This window comes from Ictalurus furcatus, chromosome 18, assembly GCF_023375685.1.
Source record: "Ictalurus furcatus strain D&B chromosome 18, Billie_1.0, whole genome shotgun sequence".
In the NCBI taxonomy this organism is placed as follows: Eukaryota; Metazoa; Chordata; class Actinopteri; order Siluriformes; family Ictaluridae; genus Ictalurus; species Ictalurus furcatus.
Window position 1 is genome coordinate 14,814,492 of NC_071272.1, and position 10,728 is coordinate 14,825,219.

At 40.4% G+C, this 10,728-nt stretch overlaps 1 protein-coding gene across 1 annotated transcript; it reads right to left on the reverse strand.

Annotated features, from left to right (window-relative positions):
- Window positions 1-1,178: 1,178 nt before the first annotated feature.
- On the reverse strand, window positions 1,179-9,161 carry tnfsf10l3 (tumor necrosis factor (ligand) superfamily, member 10 like 3). Its single transcript, XM_053649455.1, has 5 exons — window positions 8,977-9,161; window positions 6,537-6,686; window positions 3,823-3,859; window positions 3,568-3,660; window positions 1,179-2,519 (listed from the first exon to the last, which is right to left on the reverse strand). The coding sequence occupies exons 1-5, from the start codon at window positions 9,106-9,108 to the stop codon at window positions 2,062-2,064; spliced, it is 870 nt and encodes a 289-aa protein (XP_053505430.1). The 5' UTR covers window positions 9,109-9,161; the 3' UTR covers window positions 1,179-2,061.
- Between the last annotated feature and the right edge of the window lie 1,567 nt (window positions 9,162-10,728).

A 10,728-nucleotide genomic window follows, 5' to 3' on the forward strand; every position in this document is an offset into this window, starting at 1 on the left:
CTGGGCTCATTCAGTTTTCCAGAAATGAATACACTCAGAAAAAAAGCTATAGGTCATAGAATGCTTTCTACAGCTGGATTTTCCACATCTGGTGATATTTGAGCATGTGTTTATCCTGCAAAGTGGTAGGTATGCCAAATAAACTAAACAAACTGCATAAATCTATTTATGTTAGCAAGAATACTAGTAAATAAATAATTTTAGAGAGTCAGTGGTTATTTATGTTCATTTAAATTATGGTTATGAACTTCAACAACCAGTTCAGCCAATAGGGAAATTAAACAAATTTCCTCACACCTAATGTAGTTGCCTAATACTTTTGCTTCTTTAGTTCTGCACTGGAGTTACAAGGCTAACGTAGTTAATAATTAATGTAAGCCCATGATTACCAGTTTAGCATTATGCGAGCTGCATGTCTGAATCTACATACAATCATCTCAAAAACATCCTTTGACTATGTGATTTGACTATTGTTTCATAATATAGAATAGAATACAATATGCCTTTTTAAAGACTTATTACATTTTTTAAAGAAATATTAAAAAGTAAATATTGCTGAGAGGGGTCACGGTGGCTTAGTGGTTAGCCTCACACTTCCAGGGTTGAGGGTTCGAGTCCCGCCGGCCCTGTGTGTGCAGAGTTCTCCCCGTGCTTCGGGGGTTTCCTCTGGGTACTCTGGTTTCCTTGGTTTCCTTGGCATGTCCAAGGAAACCAAGTGTCCCTAGTGTATGAATGGGTGTGTGAATGTGTGTGATTGTGCCTTGCAATGGATTGGTACCCTGTCCAGGGTGTACCCCTCCTTGTGCCCCATGCCTCCTGGGATAGGCTCCAGGTTCCCCGTGACCCACTAAGGATAAGCGGTATAGAAAATGGATGGATGGATATTGATGAGAGAGGGCTGAAGAGAATGGCCAGACTGGTTTGAGCTGGTAAGAAGTCTATGGTAACTCAAATAACCACTCTATACAACCGTGGTGAGCAGAAAAGTGCATTAGTGTTGTGTTCCTAATAAAGTGGCTGAGTATGTGCTGAAGAAGAAAGTGACAAGTGAGGCTTCAAGATGGAGTTACGCCTCTGAGCTGTTTTTGGCTGTGACATGTCCTTTGTCCATTTTTACCCATAAGAGTGTGAGATAGTGTCAGAAACCACATAAACAAGTCTGTTTAGTGTGATGATTTAAACATGCATTTTGCACAGTGTTAAACTGGGGGTATTAGTGATGTGTTGTTCTTGAACAAATTGGCTCGCATATATGATGTTTTTTTCGTATATAATACTTAATTGCTAATATAGGCAATGTCATTATTCATTCATTCATTCATTTTTACTAACCACTTTAAATGATTCAGTGCAAACCTCCTTTGAACTTCTGAGCTGTTCCTTCGTGTGAATTGGTGAGCTGAGCCAAATGATCTGACTCACTGAACAGAGTTGGAATTCACATCACTAAAAGGGTATAAGCTTGACTGACTTTTAGACTAGTAGCTCCAGTGCAAATGAAACTTAAGAAGCACACACAAAAAACGTTTCAGCTGATCGACTGTTTGTTTGGTTTTTATCATATATTTTCTTGGACTGTTTAAATCTCTGTCACACCAGCTGTGAGCACTGGTGTGTTTGTATAGCCATACGTTGTGGTGCTCTAAACCCAGACTAATTTGTGGTAAATTCATGAAATTCCTCAGCTGTGTTCCCACAAACTCTGGACCACCCATTAGAGTCCCATTCAAGATCCCACTGCGCATTTCTGAGAGAAAAAACTCACGTCATCTGTAATACTCCTTGGTAAAGAGCAATGATTACTTGAGGAGTTTTATCCAAGGTTTTGTACAAGAATTCATTTTGTCTTTTCTTTGCAGCCTGCTATGAAGCATCCTTCTGGTTTTAATAGCTGCTTGTGCCTTCTGCACCCAATTAGTCTGTAGTTGAGTCATTTGATCTCCCTTCATGGAAGTTTCTGAGTAAACAGGAAGCTTCACAGATCCTTCCTTGTTCCACCCACTCTTTTCCTTTTTCTCACAGTCCACACACTGAACGCTTCAGACACCCAATGAGCAGGGCTCAGAGGTCAAAGCGAAAGGCTCCAAAGTAACTGGACGAGTCCTCTGCATGCACTGCGGTAGGAGAGGACACTGAGACGAAGATCTCGTCTCCTGTTCGCAGCTCGAACATACCTCCCTGGTAGATGGAATGGAGGGCATTCTCACTGTCCGGGGCCCAGCACTTGGTGCCCACTCCTTTTAGCAGCTGAATGGGCTGTGCATAAGCCGTCTTCTTATACACACACTGTACCACCTGCTGGCTATCTGAGCTGGACTGGTACTCGGTGTTGGACAGTGTGAGGTACCGGAAGTAGACCTGAGCGTACAGGTAATAGCGTCCCGTCTGAGGGATCCGCAGCCGCCCGTTGGACACTGTCATGTTGTGCAGGTGCGTGCCGAAGCTCTGGTTTCCCCAGGAACGTACAGGGTGACGGCAGGACTGGTGGAGGTCTCTTTGAGGACTTAAAGATGTTGGGCCTGAAAAAAACAACTATTTATGTACTTAATCATTCATAGTTACACGATATAACCAAAAGTATGTGGGAACCTGACCATCACACCCATGTGCTTGTTGAACATTTTATCCCAATCTTGATTTACTCTTTGCTGTTATAATAACCTCCACTCTTCTGGGAAGGCTTTCCACTAGATTTTGGAACGTGTCTGTGGGGATTTGTGCCCATTTAGCCACAAGAGCATTAGTAAGGTCAGGCACTCATATCCAGCTAGAAGGTCTAGAAGGTGCACAGTCGATGTTCCAGTTCATTCCAAAGGTGTTTACTGGTGTTGAGGTCAGGGCTCTGTGTAGGACACTTGAGTTCTTGAGTTTTCATTCGAGACAATTGTGTGCCTCCAAGTTTGTGGCTAAAGTTTGTGGAAGGCCCATGTATGGGAGTCATGGTCAGGCATCCACAGCAATGTAGTATAAAATTTAATAAGTTAATAAGACAATAAAAAAACCATCAGTTTTTTTATCAGTCATCTTGCCACCAAACAGTCCTTTGAATACCCCCATAACACTGGAAACTCCTTCCATAAATGTTAAATAAATGACTCCTTACAGAAAACTTCCAAATATTAATGATTATATGTTTGATGTTGTTAAATAACAGATTAGATTATTTAGAGTGTCTGCCATACAAGTCCCTGAGAATTAGCTGTTACTTTAGGAATAATAGCAAATTAGAACTAGTGCATTAATATAAACCTGTGATTTGAATCAGCTGAAACTTTTGTCACAGCTACTGTTATAGAAAATGACCAATCAGATTCAAGAATTCAACTGAGATGTGATATAATGGCAAGGAAAAAAGCTCTCTGATACGGCATAAGGAAGAAATCTTGAGGAACCAGACGCAAACAGAACTCATCCTCTTCTGGGTGATACTCATTGGAATAATATACATTGAATTATACAGCTATGTATAAAAAGCTTTCAAGCTTGTTTTACAGAGTATGAAATATTTGAGTTTAAATTAGAACAGAGGTTACACCACGACTCTCTCTTACACACAGACATTCACACCTTGTAATCCATTGTCTCGGAGGGTGAGGTGAGCAGAGGGCCGCTGGTTCCCACCATTGAGAACTTTCAGACGTGTCTCGGCTGTTTGTCTTTCTATGAGAAACACAAAGGGCCAAGCAGAGCATGGGCAATGTGAACATTTGGAATTTAGTTATTTGTTTAATGTGCATGTCTGTGTTAGGTGGCATGGAAACTTTGTTATAGAATGGTGTAAAAACAGCTATTATATATCTAGCTCTACAGCTAAAAGATTACCTTGAAAGATGTGCTGAGAGATGATGTTTTCTGTAACCTAAGCGAGAATTCAGAAAAGTTGCTCAGATTTGCACCAACAATGAAAACATAAAAAGGTAACAGTGAATATCGTTTTTTGTTGACCTCCTTAATACTAGTCTGATCAAATGTCTCTCCTCATCTTCACAAAAAAAATCTACAGGGCAGTGTGTGATGGAAAAGGATCTACATCCAGGAAATTTTCACACTGCCCAAAGACAACAGAGCTCAGCAGGACTCTGGGCTTTCACAGTGCCTCATTCAAGACACGTTTATGCTCTCAGAATCGGGCACAGATCTTCTGAGAAAACAAAAGCCACAAGGAAGTGTTTACATCGTAAGTGATCGACTTTCCTTCGTGGCCACATATCATATCATATACAAGAGCGTTTACCAGAGTATAGACCATGTATGAAGAAAGAGAGAAATATAATTATATATATATACACACACATACACAGTATCTCACAAAAGTGAGTACACCCCTCACATTTTAGTAAATATTTGATTACATCTTTTCATGTGACAACACTGAAGAAATGACACTTTGCTACAATGTAAAGTAGTGAGTGTACAGCTTGTGTAACAGTGTAAATTTGCTGTCCCAGCTTCTTTAGCAAGGCAGTGGTCGTCTTTGAGGTGTGTTTGGGGTCGTTATCATGCTGGAATACATGCTGGGATCATGTCTGCTTCAGTATGTCACAGTACATGTTGGCATTCATGGTTCCCTCAATGAACTGTAGCTCCCCAGTGCCAGCGGCACTCATGCAGCCCCAGACCATGATACTCCCACCACCATGCTTGACTGTAGGCAAGACACACTTGTCTTTGTACTCCTCACCTGGTTGCCACCACACACTCTTGACACCATCTGAACCAAATAAGTTTATCGTGGTCTCATCAGGCCACAGGACATGGTTCCAATAATCCATGTCCTTAGTCTGCTTGTCTTCAGCAAACTGTTTGTGGGCTTTCTTGTGCATCATCTTTAGAAGAGGCTTCCTTCTGGGACGACAGCCATGCAGACCAATTTGAAGTAGTGTGCGGCGTATGGTCTGAGCACTGACAGGCTGACCCCCCACCCCTTCAACCTCTGCAGCAATGCTGGCAGCACTCATACGTCTATTTCCCAAAGACAACCTCTGGATATGACACTAAGCACGTGCACTCAACTTCTTTGGTCGACCATGGAGAGGCCTGTTCTGAGTGGAACCTGTCCTGATAAACCGCTGTATGGTCTTGGCCACCATGCTGCAGCTCAGTGTCAGGGTCTTGGCAATCTTCTTATAGCCTAGACCATCTTTATGTAGAGCAACAATTCTTTTTTTCAGATCCTCAGAGAGTTCTTTGCCATGAGGTGCCATGTTGAACTTCCAGTGACCAGTATGACACCAAATTTAACACACCTGCTCCCCATTCACACCTGAGACCTTGTAACACTAACAAGTCACATGACACCGGGGAGGGAAAATGGCTAATTGGGCCCAGTTTGGACATTTTCACTTAGGGGTGTACTCACTTTTGTTGCCAGCAGTTTAGACATTAATGGCTGTGTGTTGAGTTATTTTGAGGGCACAGCAAATTTACAATGTTACACAAGCTATACACTCACTACTTTACATTGTAGCAAAGTGTCATTTCTTCAGTGTTGTCACATGAAAAAATATAATCAAATATTTACAAAAATGTGAGGGGTGTACTCACTTTTGTGAGATACTGTGTATATATATATATATATATATATATATATATATATATATATATATATATATATATATATATATAGAGAGAGAGAGAGAGAGAGAGAGAGAGAGAGAGAGAGAGAGAGAGAAACCAAACTGGGAAGGGAAACATTGAGGAAAGACATGAAAGCTCAGTGTGGAGTATAAGAAGTTCCACTTGATTTTTTTGGTGCAACGAAAAGCTGGCTTGCACATTTAATCAAGGGCAGCCAAACCAAACTACTAGATACCTGAGTAAACAAAACACAGGCCATGCTCTCAAAGATAAATCTTTTCATGAATATTGTTCTATTCTGTGGTAACTTTCCTGTCTCTTAGTGCCAGGGTCTTTGGTTCGATCCTAAACTCGGATTACCCTAAATTCAAACTGGACATGTTGCATAAGCACTGCGTCAAGAGTTGCATCAAGCCACACTGTCAATACACACTGCATGCAACTTGACTGCATTTCAGTATGAGCTCCTCACAACAGAAAGTGCAACAACCCTCTTCGTTTTTTAGACACAGCTATCAGTTATGAGTGGGTGAATTAACATTTAACATTTAGCTCTATATATAAATGTCCCTCAGCTACACAGGATTATAAAATACGATATAAGATCTAGATGAAGAAATTGAATCCACCACAGTAGGTGTGCAGCTACTTAAACTACGCCAAACTGTCCTGAAGAGGGCGCTAATATAAACAGACCGATGTAAAGCACCTCAAATTAAAAAATTAAAAAAGAAGAAAGAAAGAAGAAGAGCTTTGCTAAGCTTGTTCTCAAGCCTTCATTTTGTTCACTGTGATCTGTAATTATAAAACCTTTCACCTAAAACTATGACATGCACCAGTGGGTCCGAATGAATGAATGAATGAATAACTAACTGAGAAACCCAAAAATTGTGATCACAGTTAAAATAAAGTTCTCTGTGCAGCCCCTAGTAAGAAACACAAAATGTATCCACATCTACCTTGGATATATATGTCTTAATTCCTTCAGCAAGTCTGATGCATGGTTCACCAAAGAGCTGTACCAGACCATCCGGCACCTCCTGATCTTTCTCCAGAGCGTTCAGCAGCCCAAGACAGCGCAGCTCCTCAGACACACCCTGACTCCGGGCCTGTCCACCCACCAGAAAAAAACATGAAATCATGGTTAAAAACAAAGCTACCCAAAGGACCATGTTATCATTCACAGTGCACATGGATTGAAACAAAGAGCTGTTTAGAGCATAACTAAGAAAACATGCTCAGTGTGTGAGCAGATGTGCTGAGCTGCCAGCAACCCTCCCTTCTAAGGAATCCACACTGCAGCAGATGTCATCACAAAAAAACTATAATAGAAACACTGCCATGAAATGACAAACATGTTGTGAGCTGGATGGAAGTCTCAGTTCTGTTATTGTGTGTGTTTTGATGTTAACCAGGCATAGGTGGTAAGGGTGATAAGTGAGCCAGAAAACACATCTTCTGGTGTCTTTGTGCAAAAACTTCCTTAATTCTGAAATCTGACATTGATGTTTAAGAGGAACCTCTGTAAGCTGATCTCCTTAGGTGTTCCATATTTCCTGTGTACCACCGGGGTAATCATGGTGTTCGTATAATAATGGTGTCTTTACTGCTTCTTTCCACTCATCTTTGTTCGTTAAGGTTTATGTATAATAATGGCATGTTTCGGGGTAAACACTGAGCACTAACACCATCTTAGTTCCATCTTAGTTAGATTTTGTTCCATATAGGGTTTGTAAAAATTATATTTATAACAAGATATTTAGTGTTTCGCATTATTATACATTTTAATAATTGTGTAATTGTTAATTATTAGTAGTAGTGAAAAAATTATAGTTCAAAAGTCTGCATCTCTTATTAAATCTGGAAAGTAAATAAGGAATAAAATATGATGAGGTATGCTGTTATTGGAAAATAACCAATGATTAATGGTTAACCACCTGACACAATGCAGAGTTATTACAACTGTCCGAAAGTTTACTTTCCAAATGTTTTCAGTTGTCCGAAAGCTCCTCCCCCGACCCCAAAACAAACATTAAAAAAAAGGCATTCGGAAAAGGAAAAAGTGAGACATTTGTCTGCTTTTTAATAAATTACATTTAATACATTTAATAAGTATAATTCCAGTTATTTGCAGTAAAACAAGATCTTGAGTATTTTTAAATTAGCCCAGTTTGGTGTAAAACCATGACCATGGCAACCCTGTCATTAACTGTCCTGTCTGCTGCTCCTCCTCAACTGTAAATGTTCATAGAGCAAGAATGGGGCAGCATGGTTACTGTCCCAGTGGGCCTCTAGTAGCACTTGTTGCAGTTCCCATTTTTAACCACAATAAAATTACTAACTATATGAAGTTAAATTGTGCTGAGAGCACTACCCCATTCATATTTCAATGGAATTTACAATGCATAGGGCTGTAAATGAGGACTTTATGAAGATTTTATTTGAATTTGAATGCCATTTATTGAAAGGCTTATATACTGTACCTCCCCTATGGATGAGCCACCACTGGTTAAAACAGCTATAACCAGTCATCCCCTCACTAGCTTGTCTTTGTTCTCCCCCACCTAACCCCAAAGTTAATGTCTTTAGTATTGCACTAGAGCTATAAGGCTGATCTTTCTAACAGCAGCAGCAACAACAACAAAAACTTATACTGTAATTTCCATTTCAGCATCGTGCAAACAGCAAGTCACCATCCTGTCACTTTAATAAAAAAACCGCATATGAAAATCTCATAACAGTTCTGCTTCCCTTTTGTTTGGCTGATTGTTTTAACAGCAGTATCTCTGTGGGAATGTCAGTCACTTGTAGTTGCAGTCATAGTTGTGCTGCCCAAGTCCTGTGGTTTTAGCAAGGTCAGACTATTTAAAAGATAGTTATGCATTAGTTAAATGTTGTTTTGTGGAAGCCAAGCATATCTATATATATATATATATATATATATATATATATATATATATATATATATATATATATATATATATATATATATATAAACTTATTGAGTTAGTTAGTTAGTGGTTAAAATGGAAAAACATAATCGGCTTTTTACAAATACATTATAAATATACATTATGTAACTTGTTTTCCAGGAAAATATAATTAGATCAGTGTTGGATAATTTCCCCACAGGGTATACAAGCAAATGTCAGAGACCAGAAGTTTGTTCTAATAAGCAGAGGGATAATAACAATGCAGGGTTTTTTTGTGTGTGTTTTTTGTTTGTTTGTTTTTGTTGTTTTGTTTTAGTTGTGCAACAAACTATGTGTGTTAATGATGAGAATGCATGCAAGGAAAGAAGTTTAGGAACAATACATTTGCAATGCAGAAAGATGAAAGATTGTTATCATGTAGCAGAGTTCCCAAAGCCACTGTCAGGATTAAAGGGATGAGATTTACCTGAGCCATTGACATATTGAGATAAACGAATAATCCAGTAGTCGATGCGACTTGAAGAACAACCATGACTACAAACACGGTACTTATCCATAATTTAGACGGAGCGTCCACGGATATTTTCGGCTGAGCCATGATGAATGAGCTCGACTCGCTGCACACGGACCGCAGATAATCAGACTCGGATGCCAGCGCGTTCCTTTCACCGCCTTCAGAAGAGGCTGCAGGAGACACGGGTAGTCCATCCATCACACTGTCCAGTACTGACAAGCACAAAGTTCAAAACTAAACTGATGGGGACTAATCCCCATGACACAGCATCGGACGCACCGTGCAGCGCTGGACTGTCCAATCCACACCGCGCGTGCTGCATATATAGTTTGGTATTTCCTTTATACAGTCGTCTCATCTGAAGTGCATTATTGGTAATTTTCAAGTACACGTTTCCTGTCCTGTTCTCAACACGCTACAAGGAAGAATCTTAAAATTACAGTCAGAATAGAGGAAAGTTCTCCCAGTCTCCACGTGGGTTTCCTAAAGGTTTTCCGGTTTCCTCCCACCTCCCAAACAAACAAAGAAACATGCCAGTAATTGGACTGGCTCAGATCGATTTCCCTCTAGGTGTGAATGTGTCATTGAGTCTGTGCATGGTGCCCTGGGATGGACTGGCTTCCCATACAGGATGTATTCCTGCCTCACGCCCAGATCCTCCACCACCCTTCCCAGGATAAAGCGCTTACTGAGAATGAATGAGTAATAGCACAGTTTAATAGGAAGGGACATGGATTCATGATGGGAGTACATACACACACACACACACACACACACACACACATACAATTGCAAATTACTTTAAATACACTAAATAATTGTAAAAGATAATTACAGTAAAAGTCTTGTAATGTCTTTCATAGTATAAATGAATGCATAATCCAATACATTTGCTTATTTGGCTGATGCTTGTTTTTTTTTTTTTAAAGCAGCTTACAATTGAGTCTAAAGTGGAACTGTTTAGAAGACAGGGCTCCTATTACAGCTGGCATAAACCAAACACAGAATCCCAGAAAAAGATCATACCTACAGTCAAGCATGGTGGTGGAGGTGTGATGGTGTGGGGATGCTTTGCTGCTTCAGGGCCTGGGCAACTTGCAATAATTGAGGAAAACATGAATTCTGCTCTGTACCAGAAAATCCGAAAGGAGAATATCCGGTCTTCAGATCATAAATTGAAACTCAAGCGTAACTGGATTATGCAGCAAGACAATGATCCAAAGCATAGGAGTAAGTCCACCTCTGAATGGCTCAAAAAAGCAAAATTACAGTTTTGGAGTGACCTAGTCAAAGTCCTGACATGAACTAACTGAGATGCTGTGGCAGGACCTTAAATGGGCAGTTTATGTGGCAGGAACTTAAATGGGCATGCTCAAAGATCCCCCAATGTAGCTGAACTGAAGCAGTTCTGCAAAGAAGAGTGGGCCAAAATTACACCACAGAGCTATGCTATGGGGGTTTCTTCTGCTTAATCTGGTTTCCTCCCCCAGTCCAAAGAAACAATCTAGGCTGATTGGCATTTCCAAATTTTCCGTATGGGCATGTGAATGTGTGTGCAATTGTGCCCTGCAATGGGTTGGCAACCCATCCAGGGTGTCGCCTGCCCTGTGCCCGGAGTTCCCTGGGATAGGCTCCAGGCTCCCCTGTGCAGGATAAGTGGTATGGAAAATGGAAGTATGGATGGTTTTACCATACAGAGTCTTG